At 43.3% G+C, this 20,459-nt stretch overlaps 1 protein-coding gene across 3 annotated transcripts in view; it reads right to left on the reverse strand.

The window, feature by feature from the left end:
• Nucleotides 1-20,459, reverse strand: part of kcnip4a (potassium voltage-gated channel interacting protein 4a) — a 969,743-nt gene that overhangs the window by 304,281 nt on the left and 645,003 nt on the right. Inside the window, exon 1 of one of the 3 annotated variants that reach the window (XM_072496483.1) lies at nucleotides 6,415-6,591. The exons of the other annotated variants lie outside the window; for them this stretch is intronic. Coding sequence (XP_072352584.1) covers nucleotides 6,415-6,526 — 112 coding nt within the window. The 5' untranslated portion in view covers nucleotides 6,527-6,591. Of the gene's footprint in view, nucleotides 1-6,414; nucleotides 6,592-20,459 lie in introns of those variants that run through there. 3 annotated transcript variants of the gene reach the window in all.

Genomic DNA, 20,459 nt, shown 5'->3' on the forward strand with positions numbered 1-20,459 from the left:
ACATGAGAGCTCCAGAACTCTACTCCCAAAAACACTTAAAATCCCTTAAAATCTTCTCTCTTCATAATAATGCTTTTTCTTAGCAGTTTGAATTCCAAAATCCAGTCCAGGTTTTACAAATGACACTTTTAAACAAAGCTTCCGCTCCACATTTAACAGCAAATCAGGTCCAGATTTTTACACAAACCCCTTTAGGATTTTGTTGTCTTGACTGCTGTGCAAACTACTCACAATTGCTTTAACTCTCAATTCCCAGACTGTATTAAAATAGCATCAGACATTTGATTTACCTTTTTTCTAAGGCCACGAAGGAATCCACACCGGATACTTCAAAGAAACTTAGTTTATTTACAGTAATAATTGTATATATCACACGGTGGATCCCATCTGTGTCTGTCTTCCTGGTGCCTAACTGGCCGGCTTTATATACCACACCATTTAGAGGTCCTCGGCCAACGGGGGAGCTTGTATTCTGCAAGTTTTACGGGGAAGTTAATTGTTCCCACCCGGTAAGACACTTGCGGGATATAACACGTTTGAAGACTGCTGTCTCACTTTAAATTTGGTTGCTGCAATTGTCTTTTTAACTCAGAACACTTTGTTTACTCTTTGTTGAATTCTTCTGAACAATACCTTGGGCTCTGTTCACTTTACCACAATAATCTTAAACATTCTTTCTGTCCCAATTCCCTGATTAGCTGGACTGTAACTTGTACTTTCGGAAAGAAACCTGTTTGCAGCTTCTGTCCTGTCCAGTTTTTCTTCTGGCAGAGTTGAGAGATGTTCACTCTGCAAGGTCCTGTCTCCAACTGATCCTAAATTCAGTTAAAATTAAAACTTAACATCTTTTTTATCCTTACAAGAGCCTCCACATTCTTAGGCCTTTTATTTATTCTTCACGCTGTAGCCATCTCTAAGTACACAGTTGAAACTTAACCAACCCCCACACATAAAAACACCTTTGTCCAGCATGAATCTAACTGTAGGTTTTACTCTTCCAGTCACAGAAACATTAAGTTAAACCCACTTAAAACTATACCTTATTTCTAATGTTTACCAATACAAATATAAATCCGTTAAAAATACCTTTGTTTTCTTAACAGTGGTGAGCCTGCAGAATTCTCTACCACAGAAAACAAATGAGGCCAAAACACTGTGGGCTGGAATCTCCGATTTTCAGGATATGTCCAGAGGATCCATGTCGTTTTACGTGGGAAAAATTGGTGCTGCCCCAGCACCGATCCTCCGACCGGTGAGGGGCTAGCAGCCACACCACGTAAAATGCCCAGCCTCCACAAAATAAATGCCCGGAGAATTGCCGGATCCGTGAACACGCATGGCGACGGCCTGGAGCGTTCGTGCCATACAACATGGCACCGGCCTACCAGATGGTGCTCCCCTGGCTAGCCGCTTACACCCTCCACCAGTCCCCCTAGCGCACGCCGAAGCTGGGGGTGGGGGGGGCTTCCCCTGGCCAACAGCATGCTCCCGCCCGACTGTGGAGACGCTGAGACCACGGTCAGGGTCGGTTTACCACAGGGCTAAAGAGCTGGCTTTTAAAGCAGGCCAGCAGTGTTGTTCAATTCCTGTACCAGCCTCCCCGAACAGGCGCCGGAATGTGGTGACTAGGGGCTTTTCACAGTAACTTCATCTGAAACCTACCTGTGACAATAAGCGATTTTCATTCATTCATTTCATTCAAGTTGCAGGTGCATTACGACAAGGGCAGAGCCATAAGTGCGCAATATTACAGAGGCGGAAGCTGTTGGTCTTTGTGATGAAAATTCTATGGGGTTAGAAGTTCAGTTGAGAATCAAATTGGAGGCTGAGGGTTGTGAACAATCAGTTCAGCTTGATAGAGTAGCTAACAGGAGATGAAGTTATAGAATCTTGATTGAAACTTGAAAATCCCCTTAAAAGAAGACAGTGAAAATATATAACTCTAAATTTAAGTAGCAAAAATATGAATCTTATTTCAGTAGAATTAATATTTAAAATCATTTCATACTACCGTAATGGCCTGAAACAATTATTTAAAAAAATATATTTATAATTAATTGCTAACTAATTAATATAAATTCAAAACTTTTCAGCATCTCTTATTCCCAATGATACTTTCTCTTAAACTAAATGTTTGTGCCATAACTTATTCATCATAGACTCTCATTTCCAGCCAGATTTAAGATTAATTAAAACCATGCTTTAGAAAATGTGGTATAAGAGTCACAACTAATAAAAGTTAAATGCAAATGCTGATGCAGTCCCAGAGGACCATAGGCTGCTTTCCCCGTCGAGAGCTGACTGGTGGTAATTTAACCTGAAGGTTGCCACACCTTAAGCGAAGGGCAAGGTTGCAAAAGTGGGGCCTTCATCAATAACCTCAGCCAGTACAGGAATTGATCCAGAATGATGCTGGTGGGCCACAGTGACTGTTCTCTGTGGCTGGCTGAGCAAAAGGCTTCAACCAGCAAGTGTGAAAGACGATGGCCGGGATTCTCTCTTTTGGGGACTAAGTCCCCATTCCCGCCAGAAAACGGGCGAGAATCACTCAGGACCTTTTCCTCGAATGTCCGTGGTGATTCTCCATTTTCCAGGGGGTTAGCAGGGCCTGGTGTGCGTCCCGCAGCTCTGGCCACCAGCAGGGCCCTGCTGTACAGACCGCGCGGCCGCGCATGCGCACAGCGGCCGCAAGCGGGTCTGTGCATCTGCGCGCCGGCCCACTTCGGCACAGGTGCCTCTGACATGGCGGAGCCACACAACAGGCGTAAGGTAGGTCCCCCCAGATCACGATGGCCCGCCGATCGGTGGCCCCTGATCGCGGGGCTGGCCATCGGTGAGCCCCCCCACCCCCCGGAGTCAGATTCTCCCCGCCCCCCAACCAGAACCGCCACTGTGGCTGCGGGTCCGAGCTCCCGCCGGGTGGTACCAGATGTAAACCACGCCGGTGGGAGTTCGGCCGGTTGCCTATGGAGAATCGCCATGGGGACCTATTTCAGTGGCCCCCAACCAGCGGCGCGGCGACTGGAGAATCGGCGGCCTGGCGTCGGAGTGACGTGGCGGGAATTTCCCGCGCCCCCGGCAATTCACGACCCGGCGCAGGCTTGGAGAATCCCAGCCCCTATTATAATCAATTGGAGACCAACCAGCAGGACAAGGCAGGACATTTACCGGAAAATTGCAGCCTAATTTCCCAGTTTAAAAAATAATTTTCCTGTTTTGGGTTCCAGCTTGTTATCCTCTATAACAACCTTCCAGCCCGGAGTTATGGCCTGGTAAGTGAAGGGTTCAGGGGCGGGGGCTTTGGCACGAGGTTTCACAACTTTTCCCGGCTCAATCAAAATGTGCTGAATTTATGAATATTTACATCAATGGAAAAGATGGGTTAACATGGCATCGTAAAGTCGGAACCAATGTTATGAATTTGAAACAGGGTGTCAATTATTAAAAGCCTTGTGGGGGCGGGAGGAGGGGGTCAGGTCACCCTCAGGCATACATGTTGTGGGGGCGACCCGTTATTCCCATGATGGGGGGAGGATGTCTTTCATTGTCAGCGGGTTGGGGAGCAGGATTAGCGTTTTGGGGGTTGGGGGGGGGGGGGGAGCCTGCCGCCGTACCTTGGGTCGGCCACCCACTCAAAATGGTGGCCCGATACTGGGACTCCGACAGAATCCAGCATGCTCTCCCCTATGCATATATTTACATGTGTTTGGCAATAAATGCATACAATTGGATTGGATTGGATTGGATTTGTTTATTGTCACGTGTACCAAGGTACAGTGAAAAGTATTTTTCTGCGAGCAGCTCAACAGATCATTAAGTACATGAGAAGAAAAGGAAATAAAAGAAAATACATAATAGGGCAACACAACATATACAATGTGACTACATAAGCACTGGCATCGGATGAAGCATACATGATGTAGTGTTAATGAAGTCAGTCCATAAGAGGGTCATTTAGGAGTCTGGTGACAGTGGGGAAGAAGCTGTTTTTGAGTCTGTTCGTGCGTGTTCTCAGACTTCTGTATTTCCTGCCCGATGGAAGAAGTTGTAAGAGTGAGTAAGCCGGGTGGGAGGGATCTTTAATAATACTGCCCGCTTTCCCCAGGCAGCGGGAGGTGTAGATGGAGTCAATGGATGGGAGGCAGGTTTGTGTGATGGACTGGGCCGTGTTCACAACTCTCTGAAGTTTCTTGCGGTCCTGGGCCGAGCAGTTGCCATACCAGGCTGTGATGCAGCCTGATAGGATGCTTTCTATGGTGCATCTGTAAAAGTTGGTAAGAGTCAATGTGGACATGCTGAATTTCCTTAGTTTCCTGAGGAAGTATAGGTGCTGTTGTGCTTTCTTGGTGGTAGCGTCGACGTGGGTGGACCAGGACAGATTTTTGGAGATGTACACCCTTAGGAATTTGAAATTGCTAACCATCTCCACCTCGGCCCCGTTGATGCTGGCAGGGCTGTGTACAGTACTTTGCTTCCTGAAGTCAATTACCAGCTGAAATTTGTCATATCAGTTTTAACTTGAGTACTGGCAGAATTACCTGTTTGTATTCAGTGATTAAATTTCACATGTTCTGGACAGGAAACATTCCACAAATATCAGCTACCCTAAGCAACTTCCATACCCAATAGTTGAAAATATTAAATGAGTATGTATAAATTTTTAATGGCTGCTTGCCAATTTGTTAAGTTTAAGTATGTTGTATAATCAAAGCATGTCTGGAAATCACTGCATGTAATGTCTAAAATTCTACTTCCAACTGTTTTGAAAGAGTTGGTATCTTATTTAAATGGGGTGAGAGAGATATGAAATAAGTATGTTAACTTGCCAGCAATAATCTCCAGACTTTGCTTAATAGTTCTATTGACGAGAAAGACTTTCACACATCAGCCATGATTTCACATGCCCTAATGATCAGTCTCCTCCATTCCAGAATAATTTGAATGGTAAAATCGTAGAATTTACAGGGCAGAAAGAGGCCATTCGGCTCATTGCACGGACACTTGGAAAGAGCACCCTACTTAAGTCCACACCTCCACCCCATCCCCGTAACCCAGTAACCCTACCTAACATTTTTGGACACTAAGGGCAATTTACCATGGCCAATCCACCTAACCTGCACATCTTTGGACTGCGGGAGGAAACCGGAGCACCCAGATGAAACCCACAAAGACACAGGGAGAACGTGTAGACTCCGCACAGACAGTGACGCAAGCCAAGATCGAACCTGGGACCTACAGCTGTGAAGCAACAGTGCTAACCACTGTGCGTCCATACCTGCTGGCTGGCTGATCATCACACAGGCAGCACTCCATCATCTAAAACTTTTTTTGCTCAACATCTGCTTTCAACAAGTTATTTAAAAATGTTTTAGTGATGTCTCCAGGGCAACAAATGTCTTTTTTGGTCAAAGTGATGTAAAGAGAGAGCATTGGCACTCAAATACTCTTCCAATAAAACTTCCTTTAAATCCATACTATTTCATTTCACGCTGCAATGTCTCCCCAAACCTCAAAATGCAGTCTTTGTGATTTTTCTTTGCTGTAGGGCAAGCATAGCAGTGTTGCCAGCAGCTCACTCGGGAATTGATACAGTCAATAATAATTTTAGTTATATCTAGCACACATTAATTTGAAATAGTTAATAGCTTTGAAAATTAAAGGAACACGTCAAGTTGTTTCATGATTAATAAGTTAAAAAAAAGATAGTTAACCCAAACATTTTTCCCGAGTAGCTGTATTATGTTTAAAGCAGCAGTTAACTTGGGGAATTTTAATAAATTATGGGGGTTAATTCTCATCCATTCTTTAGATTTGATTTTTCTGTGTAATTCAAAGCTTTTTTTTTTACAATTTCTGAAACTATGTAAGATAGTTAATGTAAAGAGCAAAACAAATGAAAGAAAGAGAAACACCCAGACCAACGTGACATTTCAAATCTGATGATGGAGTTTAGAAAAGTTAAAACATCTGAAAATAATTTTTTAAAATTCATATTGTGCTATTATGATTCTTAACATAATTTAATATGAGTGCTACACAGGAGCAGTAGCAGGATTTAAGAGGGTAAAAGCAAATGTTAGGATCGGGACATCTATGTGCTGTCACAATCAGTTTCCCTGTGGAATTAATGCAGTGAGCAACGATGAAGGAAGTACGTTATTGTCCCTGCTGGCAGTGGCCCAGGGTCTGGAGAGGATAACCATGCTGAGGAGTAAGTTGCCCCCAGGTAAGGATTCACATTTAACTCCTTTAATTCCAACATTATAATAGATGTAAAGCATAGTCAGTAATCAAAGAGTTAAAGGTGACAGTCAGTTTAAATACAGATTTGGGCTAAACACAATGCCAAACATTGGGAATTTAACACTAGACACTGCACTTTGTACTGCTAGAAACAAATAGTAACTTCCTTACCTTCAGAAAAATCGATCAGACCTAGGAAATGGAGCAATTTGAGAGATGCACAGATAATCACAACAATGCCAACAGTTTGTAGACCTTCTGACTCCCATTCCACATTCAACATTTTTCAACTAAACCAATCATGCCACTATTGCTTTTACAAGGGCTGAGTAATCCAGTCTGCTGGTGAAAGTAGTTAAAACCTGAACTGAGCAACTCTGTAGTGGAGACTACCTTTCCATTCCTATACTGAAACTAATTGACCGCAACGATTGCTCTAAAATGTCATCTGAACCTTGCACATTGTGCTTTCATCAGCAGCTGATTTTATTAGCATTGAGTTCCCCAAGAGTGCTTCTGTGACCAGTAACCCCATTACACGACATCACATCCAACAGTAATGCTGCCTCCCTGCTATTGGAAACATCCGTTAACTGGAACTAGCGAGAGGCGTATATTATATAAGAGATTTGTGTATCAATTTGGACAAAAAAAAATCTAAGAAATAATAAAACTTACACGGGGAAACATAGCAACCTGCCTTGAGATATAAACTTGCTTAAACAAAGAAAATCATACTTTTACCCTTGAAGTGCCATCAGGTTTGATTATCTTTCGTTGTAGCTTTTTGACAGTCTGAAAGGCTTTGATTTTGTTCAATCCAGTACCAAGGCGATCTCAAAAAATTGCCGCTCATACACATACATCAGTTGTCTGATCATTTACAACAAAAGGCTGCAGTTAGATATTGCTTTACTTCACTAAAATAAAAACCTTAAACAGATAGCACAATAAAACAGGACCCAAAATGCATGAAGTGCCGAGGTCCATTAAGTCTTTATATTCCATGCAAACCAACAAAAAAACAGCATGTGCTGTCAAGAGACTGAAGCAAACTTTATATCTTCAGATGAGATTATTAGTAACACCCCTGTGATCAGATGCTAGATTCTTAAAGCATTTTAATTGTGTATAATCTTACCTAGATTTCTGAATTTTTTAATCCATTCTCCAGTTGACTAGGTTTAAATCATTAAAATGCGGGGCTGAATCAAAATAAACTCCTCAATTTCCAGTGACTTAGATATAGACACATGAAGGATTCTAAATGAGGTTCAAAATCAAGATTATTGTAAAATGAACGCATACTCAGGCAATGTTAAATTTACCGCCAGGCTGAGGGAAAAGTTACTGAAGGAAAGAAATCACTACTTTCCTTGTGCATTTACCTGCATTCAACAAATGAAGCAAAAAAAAAAGGAACTTGAAGTACAAAGTTTCACATCTGATGATTCACTGGTGTTACCCAAATATAGCTTCACCCAACTGTTATCTCAAACTAAGAATTGAAGAAAACTGAAAGGTCTTTGTTCTTTTTACATCGATATTGACTGACAGAATAAGGAACAAAGATATACCACTCAGTTAGCATTTCTAAATATATATCAGAGGATATTCCCTTTGAACTAGTGGCAGCAAAGAGCCCAGCACAAGTCAAGGTAAGGTTAATTTCTTTACTCTTTGGAAGCATCCAGAAAGAGCTAAAGGAAACAACAGGTTTTCTCCATCCTTGTGTTATTTCCTTATCCTTGTACCAGCTAATGTTTAGAACCCCTAACTACATACAGGAATCTTCGCTCTGTGTCCAGAGCAGCATTTGGCTCCTGTCCAAATTTCTGCTTCTGTCTGCCAGCCTTGACATTTCTCCTGCTGCTTACAGAAAAAATAAATGTGAAAAAATAAAATGGAGTTTAGCAGTTAAAAGTGGCTTCCTCTCTGACTTTTGGATTCACCTCCCAATTCAAACCCCTAACTTACTGGCAATTCCCCGAGTTCAAAATATTTTAAAGGGGTTGGACCAGATTTGTTAGGAAATGTGGTGCAAGGCTTCTCAAAAGAGTGATGAACCAGTGAGATACTGTAGTCCCAAGTTGGAAAGTCAAAAAAATAACTGTTTCATATTTCCTTCGAAATACATTACCCCTTTTTTCTTCTCATAAAACTGTGAATCAAATGCAACCATTTATAGTATCAATGTAACAAATGCCATTATTCACTTCAGACTCTTAGCATGGGATTTTCATTGCATTTTGCATGGCTTGCCTGCCCCGCTGCCAGGGGACCTGCCGGAGGGGGTCACCTTTGGTGGGACCAAAAGATCTCACTGGCAGGAAGAACCAGAAAATCCTGCCCTTAAAATTGGATAAATAAACACATGGGCATTGAAAAAATTATTCCAAGACAGAACAACTTACTACAAGGTACTAAGGATGTGGGGTGGGATTCTCTGTCCTGCTGAACCAATTTTCTGGTGCGGCGCCCCCCCCCCCCCCCAACTTGGCAACAGGATTCTCCATCCCATCAGTGAGCCAATGGGGTTACCCATTGTGGGCAGCCCCATGCCATCAGGAAATCCTTGGGTGTGGGTGTGCTGCCGGCGCAACGGAGAAAACCCACCACTGGAGAATCCAGCCCGTGAATCAAACAAATCTTGCAGTCCTCAATGCAGCTATGTTAACATTACCTAATAAGCTAAGTAGATTAGTCATTCTTGGAACTCAGCAAAGTTAATTGATAATGAAAATATAATCATAAAAAGCCATTAGAACAAAAGGCCATGATGTTTGTTTTTCCAGGTGGCCTCATTATGAATGCTTGACTGAGCTTCAAGTGACTATGACTAATCTATTTATCTCAGCAGACAATGTTGATGCAGCTTTAGAGAGCACGCATCTTTAGTATCTTGTAATAAGTTATTTGTTCTTTGAAGAGTGATTCAATATCTATTTATTTACAAAGAATTAAAAGGTGTGATGTGGATAAAAATCCTTTTGCCATTGATCTATGAAAGTCTTTGATTGATTGACACTTTTCGTTAGTTATAAGCAGAGCAGTTTTACTCAGAGTTGATTTTTCAAGTCCATTTGCTTATTGTGTCAGTCTCATGAGCAAGTTGATTACTGCCATAATTGCTAATGACTCATTGCTGCTATAGATAGTGGATCCGGGGACAATGGGCATGGAGGATGCATGGGAGCCATGAGCGATATGGGCGGGAGGGGGCATGGGAGATATGGGGGACATGAAGAGGGCATGGCGGGAGTTAGTGAGGTTAGAGGTCCTGACACTCATGAGTACAACTGGGCTAATGTGTGACTAAACGGAGGCAGCCCTTCAAAGCTGATGGCCTCATCATCTACCCACCTCCTTTGCCACCTTGCAAGGCAGCAGGCTCAATTTCATCCCATCCCAGATCTCTGGATTGAAATAATGGCAGGCGTGAGCTTGCTTCCCAGAAACAGGTTTGCAGAGTCAGGAACTCCTGATTGCTGCCTTCTGGATGAATTTCTGGTCCAATTTTCCGACAGAAGCTAATATAAGCCCGCTATTCAAAAAGGGAGGTAGAAAGAAAACAGCGAACTAGAGACAAGTGAGCCTAACTTCAGTAGTAGGGAAGCTACTGGAGTGCATTATCAATATTGCATAGCACAACATTTGGAAAGCAGCGGCATGGGCACACAAAGTAAGCATGGATTTACAAAAGGGAAATCATGCTTGACAAATCTACTGGAATTCTTTGAAGATGTAACTAATAGAGTTGACCAGGGAGAACTGGTGGATGTGGTTGATTTAGACTTTCAGAAGGCTTTCAACAAGGTCTCACATAGCAGATTGCTATGTAAAGCTAAAGCACATGGGATTACGGGTAGTATCTTGAGATGGATAGAAAGCTGGTTAGCAGACAGGAAGCAAAGAGTTGGAATAAATTAGTCTTTTTCCGATTGACAGGCAGTGTCTAGTGGGGTACCGCAGGAATCTGTGCTAGGACCCCAATTGTTCACATTATATATTAATGATTTGGATGAGAGAACTAAATATATTATCTCAAAATTTGCAGATGATACGAAGTTGGATGGGAGGGTGAGCTGTGAGGAGGATGCAGAGACACTTCAGCGATATTTGGACAGGCTGAGTGAATGTGCATATGCATGGCAGATGCAGTATAATGTGGATAAATGTGAGGTTATCCGGTTCGATAGCAAAAATATGAAGGAAGATTATTATTTGAATGGGTATAAATTGAGGGAGGTGGATGCTCAATGAGACCTTGGCATCCTTGTGCATCAGTTGCAGAAAGTAAGCGCGCAGGTACACAGGTACAGCAGGCAGGAAAGAAGGCAAATGGTATGTTGGTCTTCAAAGTGAGAGGATTTGAGTCGGAATAGGGATATTTTACTGCAGTTGTATAGGGTTTGATGAAGCCACACCTGGAGTATTATGTGCGGTTTTAGTGTCCCTATCTGAGGAAGGATGTTCTTGCTATGGAGGGAGTGCAGTGATGGTTTACCAGACTGATTCCTGGGATGGCGGAATTGTCATATGCGGAGAGGCTATGTCGTTTTGAATTATATTCATTGGGGTTTAGAAGAGTAAGAGGGGATCTCATAGAATCGTATAACATTCTAACAGGATTATACAGGGTAGATTCAGAAAGAATGCTCCCGATGGTGGAGGAGTCCAGAACTAGGGAGTTATAGATGAGGATAAGGGGTAAACATTTTAGAACTGAGATGAAGAGAACTTCCTTCACACAGTGAGTGGTGAATATGTGGAATTCACCACCACAAAAAGTAGTCGTGGCTAAAACGTGTAATTTCAAGAAGGAATTAAATATAGCTCTTGGGGTTAAGGGGATCAAGGGATATGGGGGGAAGGCGGGATCAGGGTATTGAATTGATGATCAGCCATGATCATAATGAATGGCGGAGCAGGCCCAAAGGGCCGAATGGTCTCCTCCTGCTTCTATTTTCTATGTGTGTTTCTATGTACGTCTCCGACAAGAGGCCCAAGCCATTCTTATGTCTCATATGCTGGCCAGCTGCAAGTGCTATCTCAAAGTTAACACTCGACTCAATGCTAAGGGCAGGTGGAAGAGAATTCTGTTGTTCCTTCATGGAGTTGGGCTGCTGGAAGTCATATGTTAAATAAAAATAATTTGTGAGCTAAGGAAGGGCAAACGTGCCTGCAGGTCTTTGTCGTCCCAGCAAGAGTATTCATGTACACGTTTGGCTTAACTATTTCTGCAATAGCCTATAATGTTCCCATTAAGGATAGCTGATTAGGCTGTTCAACCCTAATACATAGAGCAGTGCTCCAACTGGCATAGGACCACGATTTGGATATGAAATGTGGACCTCTACCTAAGGCAGGCAGGCTATTTGACCACCCATTTCTATCACTGATTGTGACGGGAAAAAACACTGCCATTTACAGTCTGCCACTGTTCTGCTCCTTTTGGGCATACACCCTGAAAATCAGCTCCATTGAATTGTATTTTGAGTTGAATTATAATACATAAATATTCTATGCTGCTCTGCATGACAAATCTCTCCCAGCCTTTCATCAGCCAGTTCTGTGGTTGTACTGACTGTCATGCAGGTGAATTCAGCTTTGACAAAGAGTCATCGGACTCGAAACGTTAGCTCTTTTTTCTCCCTACAGATGCTGCCAGACTTGCTGAGATTTTCCAGCATTTTCTCTTTCGTTTCAGATTCCAGCATCCGCAGTAATTTGCTTTTATGCAGGTGAAGTCTACAGTTACATCTGAGCTTAGGCGAAAGCAATTTTCCAAAGTACATTAGGCTCTTAAGATTACATTTGCAAAGCTATATCTTGCTTTCTCATAAGTATTTGAATTGCAATGAGAAAATTCACATCAAACTGTCATTGTACCACATACATTGGACATTGCCCATGTCATATTCGACACAGTCACCATATTCATCCACTCCTTCACAAACACTGACAAATGTCTCTTCAAATAGTGACTGATAGTCAGCCTCTTGCTGAAAATCTATTGTTCACTTGTCCAATTGTTTCTGCAGTTAGCTCTTTGAAACATCTAGCTACTAATGAAGCAAACTCTGCTCAGAGCAAAATATAAGATCGTGGAGTTTTGATCTCAGCTAACGGTAGCAAATTAAAGAACCAGCCATTGATTACCCTGAATTATATTCAAATTAGTCATTACCTTCGACATTGGCTATCTTTTCAGGGGCATGACTCCTTTGTTTCTTTCACACAAGGGACAGTCCCACAGGCTGGACTAAAGATGCAGAATAACCACTGAATAAATATTTAATTGCATAATTAATAGCTTTTCCATATGCTTTTTGCATCAGAGCAGCAGGGAGGAGAAGTCCTCTCACCATCTAGTAAAGATAATGAAACAAGACTACTTCTGCTGGGTTGGAGATGCAATAAGTGGGAAATAAATGCGAAGTGAAAATGCTCCAATTGTTGTGGCTTTACATCACTTGTGTTCGTTTGCAAATGCCTTACGTTTATCAGGAGTTAGAAGCCCTTGCATCTTAAATTATCTATAAATTAATGATAATCTGTCAGTGCGGAGTTTGCACATTCTCCCCGCTGTCTCCATGGGTTTCCTCCGGGTGCTCTGGTTTCTTCCCACAGTCCAAAGATCTGCAGGTTAGATAGATTGGCAATGATAATATTGCCCCATTTGTGTCCAAAGGTGTGCAGGTTAGGTGGAGTGACTAATTTGAATATAATTCAGCGTAATGAATGGCTGGTTATTTAATTTGGTACCTTTAGCGGAGATCAAAACTCGACGATCTTATATTTTGTTCTGAGCAGAGTTTGCTTCATCAGCAGCTAGCTGATCAATGCGTGGAATTACGGGGATAAGGTGGGGGAGTGGGCCCAGGGCGGGTGCTCTTACAGAGGGTCGGTGCCGACTCGATGAGTTGAATAACCTCTTTCTGCACTGAAGGGATTCTGTACATTCTAGAGCATCTCAGACACTGTATCAGGAATACTTTTGTTTAACTGTGCACTATACAATGACACTCCAGTTCTAAATTGTATGAGAAATTTACTTGAGTGGTATTTCACATGGACTGAGCTGCATAACAGATGTATCTTCCATTTTTTTCAAAAGACAAATAATCACCAAATAATACTCCTGAATACATACAGCCAACAGGCATGCAACATGACAACTTATAACGTCAAATCTCTGTGAATATGCAACTGGAGAGGCTGGATTAGGTTTTAGAGCAGAGAAGGTGAAGACGCCATTTGAGAGAGGTGTTTACAATTATGACAGGTTTAAACAGTGTTAATAAAGAGAGGGTTTTTTCCCAATGGTTGATCACCACAGAGCACAGACTTACGGTGATTGGCAAAAGAATCTAAGCCAACATGAGAAACATATTTCTGTTGAAATAAGTGGTTAGGAATTGGAATACACTGCCTGATAAAGTGATGGAGTATAATAAAAGCTTACGTTGAACTTTATTGTTATTAATTTTTACTTTGGCAATGCAATGATTTTCATGTGGCTGTTCTGAAATCTTCTTGGCAGAGGTTGAGGGGTTAATTTTGTGCGCTTAACTGGAAAACAAGTAGTATGGAACAAAGATTGAGCTACAACTTGTCGCCCTGATTCACTTAAAAGGCTCGCCCTACAACACTGAATGTCTTCGAGGAATACCCTCTTAAATATTAAGTTTTTAAAAACTGACACTGACACATAATTTTCATATCTGTTCAGCACTCTCGGGGAATTTAAGTAAATATCAGATAATGATTTGTCATAAGGTATTTTGAATTAATTGCGGTTAACACTCGAAAATGAAACCAATTTTCCCTTTTTGAAGCAACTAAGCAGCAATTTTTCAGATAATGTTTAACATAGTCAGCTGCAGTGTCCATTTCTCTCCCCCATCTCAATCTCCTTGCACCATCTTTGCGCTTGGTATTTTAAAGCGAGATTGTCCAGTTGTGTGACGCTGCGCTCCATGGTACAAGCTTGGACAGGGAATCTTCCAGTGTTATCCCAGGTACCCTATGTTAAATAATTAATAAGCCCACTTCAATGTTGTCCCTACTGCAGGAATGTGAAAGCTAGAAGAGATGGAACATCTTAGTGGGAAATAATGAGATATGCTGCAGCTCATTCCAAGATCACAAAGACTTTATGCTATGGTTCAAAGTCCTGTGTGTTAGAATTATTGTCAGCTAAATCTTATAGAATGTCCCCAAGTTCCCTGGAAGCAACAAAGATGCAAACAGAGTCATCAACTTTAGGTTGGAGGGTACACCTACCCGGAAGATAGAACCACATCATTCCTACAATGCAGAAGGAAGCCATTCGACCCATTGAGTCTCTACCGACCCTCTGAAAGGACACCCTCCCTCGGTCCACTCCCCACCCTACCCCCGTGACCCCACCTAATCTGCACATCTTTAGACTGTAGGAGGAAACCAGAGCTCCCAGAGGAAATCCACACAGACAGGGAGAGAACATGTAAACTCCATACAGACAGTCACCCAAGGCCGGAATTGAAGCTGGGCCCTTGGCGCTGTGATGAAGCAGTGCTAACCACTGTGCCACCAAGCTGCAAAATGTCTAAGTTACCTGGCACAGTGTGGCACAGCAAGTGAATATTGTAGTGCCAGGTGGGTAGGTTAGTAGGGCCTGCTGACAAAATGCAGGAGAAGTTTAATACCTCAAAGACGTTTGCCAAGAACTGTTCCCAACCCTCCCATTATGACAGGGAGGTTGTAGAATTGGGAGTTGATCCCTCAAGCACACATTTCAGCAGTTCCAGGTGATTCAGTGTTTACGTTTTCCACCACAGAGCTTCACCCATGCTTTGTGACACAGTTTGGTGATGTCTCCCACTGAGAACCACGACAAAATAACATAGGAGCAGGGGTAGTCTATTCAGTCTCTCAAACCTTCACTGCCATTAAATTCATGACTGATCTTCTACTTTAATGCCATTTTCCCACACTATCCCGATAACTCTTGGTATCTTTAACATCCAGAAATCTATCAATCTGTGTCTTGTGTTATGAGCGATGTGTCTTCAGAACCCCAAAATGTATCATGGAGTTCAACCAACCTCTCCCTTTAATGGATTGTTGCTTTTGAAGCACACGGCTTGTTCCCCAGGTGTGATATTACAATTATGGACACGTGGGTTTTTAAACGAAACAATGTTTATTCCATGAACTCAACTTAACCTGTTAAATAAACATTGGATCCCTTAACACCCCTTACTTCAAAGATAACCCCGAAAATAATACAACACTAAATAATCCCTCAAAATGTTCCTTGAAACATCCAAACGGCTTCAAACCTTCAAAACAGTAACACATCAGGTCACAGTCAATATATATTTTCTGTTTGTTGGCAGAGATATATCAGCTTGGTTGACTTCAACTCCAGCACCTTGCTTTTCTTCCTGCAGCTCTCTGGAAACACACAGACACACACAAGCTGCTTTTTCAAACTGAAACCAAAAGCAGAAGTGAGTTCAGCTCCCCACCTGTGACATCCCTTCAGTAATATGATCAACTCCATTCCTTAAAGGTACATTGCTTAAACATCCATTTCTTAAAGGTACTCTCACATGACACTTGAATATAATCAATTACTGAGCTGTCACAGCCTGCTGGGTTAGAGAATTCCAAAGATTCAACCCCCTCTGACTGAAGACATTCCTTCTCATCTCAATCCTAAATATCCCTCATATTCTGAGGCTTTTCCCCCTGGGTCTAGACCCCACTACCAGGTGAATTATTCTTTCGGCATTGACCCTTTCGAGCCCTGTAAGCATTTTGTGCACCTCAATGCGAACACCTCTCATTCTTATAAACGCGAGATAGTACAGGCCCAGTCTCCTCAATTTCTTCGCAGGGCAATCCCGCCATCCCAGGAATCAGTCTGGTGAACCTTCGTTGCACTCCCTATATGGCAAGTATATCCTTCCTTAGACAAGAAGCCAAAATTTTACACAACACTTCAGGAGTGTTCTCATCAAGGCTCTATGCAACTGAAGCAAGACTTCCTTACTTCTATCCTCAAATCCTCTTGCAGTAAAGGCTACCTACCATTTACTTGTGTATGTTGAACCTGCATGTTAGCTTTCAGTGATTTATTAACAAGAACACTCGGGTCCCTTTTTGACATCAACACTTCCCAATCTCTCACCATTTAAGAAAAGCGCTGCATTGCTGACTTTTCCTACCAAAGTAGATAACTTCATATATTTCCACATTATATTCTATCTGCCATATTCTTACCCGCTTGCTCAGCCTGTCTAAATCTCCATGAAACCTCTATGCATCCTCCTCACAACCCACGTTCTCACCAAGTTTTGTTTCATTGGCAAACTTGGAAATATTACATTTCATCCCATATCCAAAAGATTTTGAAAAGCTGGGGCCCAAGCATTGGTCCTTGTGGTACTCGTCACAGCTAAATGACCCAAATATTCCTACTCTCTGTTTTCTGTTTGCTAACCAACCTTCAATCCATGTCATTATATTCCCCAAATCCCTTGTGTTCCGATTTTGTTATTGACCTATTTTTTGGGACCTCATCGAATGTCTTCTGAAAATCCAAACACCCTACATTCACTGATTGCACTTTTATCTATTCTGTTAGTTACTCCCTCAAAAAAACTGCCAACAGGATTGTCAAACATGATTTCCCTTTCAAAAATCCATGCTTACTCTGCTCAATGCTACCATTATTTTCCAAGTGCTCAATTATCATATCCTTTTTTAATAATTTAGAGTACCCAATTATTTTTTTTTTCCAATTAAGGGGCAATTTAGCATGGCCAGTTCAACTACCCTGCACATCTTTGGGTTGTGGGGGTCAGATCCACGCAGACAAGGGGAGATTGTGCAAATTCCAGATGGCCAGTGACCCGGGGCCGGGGTCGAACCCTGTCCTCAGGGGTGTGAGGCAGCAGTGCTGACCACTGTGCCACCGTGCCGCCCCAGTTTTCACATCTATTATGATTTCCCCTGATATCAGTCTAACAGGCCTGTTGTTGCCGGTTTCTTTCCTTCCTTTTTTAAATAGTGGGGTTACATTTCCACCTTCCAATCTGCAGGAACTGTTCCAGAATCTATAAATTTTAGGTTTGAAAAAATATATTTTGATTCACAGTTTTCATTTTACACAATACAAAATAACTAGAAAGAATAAACACAATTACATACATCAAAAAACAGAATAGAAAAAAAAACCTCGCACAACCTAACCCCTCCCCCTTCCCATCTCTCCCTCCCCCCCCCCCCTTAACAACTAATGGTGACTAATTCCTTGAAATAAACAATAAAAGGCTGCCATCGTTGGTAAAACCCCTCAATTGCTCCACCCACGTTGTACTTGACTTTCACGAGGTATAGGAACTCCATCAGGTCTCTCAGCCACATTGAGGCACTGGATGGAGTTGCCGACCTCCACCACAGCAGTACTTGCCTCCGGGCAATTAGTGAGGCGAAGGCCAGGACGTTGGCCCCCACGCCCCTCTGCAGCTCCGGTGAGTCTGACACTCAAATATGGTCACTAAAGTACAGGGCTCCAAATCAACCTTCAGAATCGCCAACTTGGTGCGAAAGAAGGAGACCCAAAAGCCTATGAGCTTGGGACAGGAACAAAACATGTGTGCGGGGTTAGCTGGACCTCTTGAACAGCTCTCGCCCCTGTCCTTCACTCCTGCAAAGAAGCAACTCATCCTGGGCTTGGTGAGGTGTGCCCTAAGAACTACTATAAGCTGGATCGAACCACGCCTCATGCACAAGGACGTGGAATTCACCCTGTGAAGGGCCTCACTCCAGATCTCATCATCTAGTATGGGCCCCAGATCCTGCTCCCGCCCAGCCTTAACCCCATCCACTGACACTGACTCCTCCGACATAATCCGACCATAAATGCTGGAAGTGCTCCCTTCCTCCGACCTTGTGAGTGAAAGAACCCTCTCCATTAGAGAGGTTGGCAGCGCCACGGGAAATGTTGGGACTATCTGTTTCACAAAGTTGCGAACTTGAAGATATCTGAACCCAAGAACCCAAACTTTTTTGTTAACTCCTATAGACTGGAAAACCACCCGTCCAGGAAAAAATTGCCCAATCTCCCTGGGTCCTTCTCTTCACACCCCCCGAACGTGGCATCCAATCTTCCAGATTCAAACAGATAATTGGTACCAATAGCAGCCAGCTTCGATACTGACCCCAATTGTTTTCGAAATTGTCTCTGTATCTTCAAAGTGGAATCAACCACTGGATTTGATGGATACTTTGCCGGTGAGAACGGGAGTGAGACCATCACTAACGCCCGGAGACCACACCCCCTTCACCACCTCGATTCCATTTGCACCCAGGTGACTCCTGGATCCCTCCACCAATCCAACAACTTCTCTGCATCAGCTGCCCAGTAACAAAATATCAGGCTCGGCAATGCCATCCTCCGACAGTCTATCCATCTGAAGGACTGCCCTACGAATCCTCACGGTCCTGCCTGCCCATATAAAGGATGCAATCAACTTCGCGACTCCCAAAAAAGGATTTGGAAGGAAAACCAGCAAACACTGGAACGGAAACAAAAATCGTGGCAAAATATTAATCTTGATCGACTGGACCCTGCTCGCCAAGGAAAGGGGAAGGTTATCCCACCTTTGCAGGTCAGTTATGACTCTACCAAGCTGGCATAATTCAGTTTACAACGTCGGGCCCAATTCCAAGCCACATTTATCTAAAGCTGGAAACAGCCATGCAAAATGGCAGCACCACTAGATTGGCTCCCCTCCCCAGAGGGTTCATCAGAAAACACTCACTCTTTTCCAAGTTTAGGTTACATCCTGAAAAGAAGCCAGAGCACCTCAGTAGTTCTATTATATCACCCAAGGTGGGGACTGGGTCTGTCACGTTAAGTAACAGATCATCAGCATACAGGAACATCCTATAATAATAATCTTTATTATTGTCACAAGTAGGCTTACATTAACACTCGGGGCTGGGTTAGCACAGGGCTAAATCGCTGGCTTTTAAAGCAGACCAAGGCAGGCCAGCAGCACGGTTCAATTCTCGTACCAGTCTCCCCGAGCAGGCGCCGGAATGTGTCGACTGGGGTCTTTTCACAGTAACTTCATTGAAGCCTACTTGTGACAATAAGCGATTTTCATTTCATTTCACTGCAATGAAGTTACTGTGAAAATCTCCTAGGCGCCACATTCCAGCGCTTGTTCGGTACACTGAAGGAGAATTCAGAATGTCCACCCCTCCCTTCATTATCCTTCTCCACTCACCCGAAGCCCTCAAAGCGATGATGGAAGGTTCTATCACAAATGCAAAGAAGAGTGGGGGGGGGGGAAATGTGTCTCGTTCCCCTATTTAAATAAACGTACCCTGAGCTCGTGGTATTGGTGCGGAAACTAGCCAAGGGAACTTTGTGCAACAAACGTATCCATGACACAAACTTGGGCCCCAATCCTCAGCATCACACCCCAGCACGTGGCTTAGAGCAAGGCTGGTTCAGTTAGACTGAGTTACTACATTTAGATTAGCAGAGAGTCGAACTCATTGAGAACTGTGTTAATGGTTCAAAAAAACACATTGAACTCACTTCAAAGTCTGGAGCATCTTTTACTCAAAACTGCATCAAGTGGCAGCTTGTGTTATTCCAAATTACATAACACAACAATGGGGAGGCCAAAGATGTGGGTAATGATTATGGCAGTAATGTGGTGATATATGGCCCAAGATGGAAGATTAAGAATTGTAGAAGCTTTGGTTTCGGAGGGTCGGGAGGGGCATGGGGGGGTGGTGGAGGAGGAGGAATTCCTGTCTCTTTCCTTGTTCTTTCGGTGTGGGCCCCAGTGTAGGGCTACCTCACCAGCAGTTAGATCTTAGCTAGTGAACGGGGGTTAGGTGGGGGGAGGGGCTGCAGCCTGTTGGACCGGTTTAGACAGGTTTAGATGAGCCGAGGGTGTTTGTTTGGTGGGGTGGGGGGGGGGGGGGGGGGTGGGTGGGGGGGGGGGGCAGCATTGTTGAATGGAAGGCAGCTGGCAGGTTTCTGGGTTAGGGGAAGGTGGGGGGGGGGGCGGTAAGGAAGGTTAGATTGCTGATGGTTACCAAAGGTTTTCCTTTGTCTCACCTCACGTGGGGCTGACGGCCATCCTGGGTGGGCCTCAGTTCTATGAACCTGAAGAAGGAGGGAATAATCCCTCATG

Source organism: Scyliorhinus torazame, chromosome 3, assembly GCF_047496885.1.
Source record: "Scyliorhinus torazame isolate Kashiwa2021f chromosome 3, sScyTor2.1, whole genome shotgun sequence".
Lineage (NCBI taxonomy): Eukaryota > Metazoa > Chordata > Chondrichthyes > Carcharhiniformes > Scyliorhinidae > Scyliorhinus > Scyliorhinus torazame.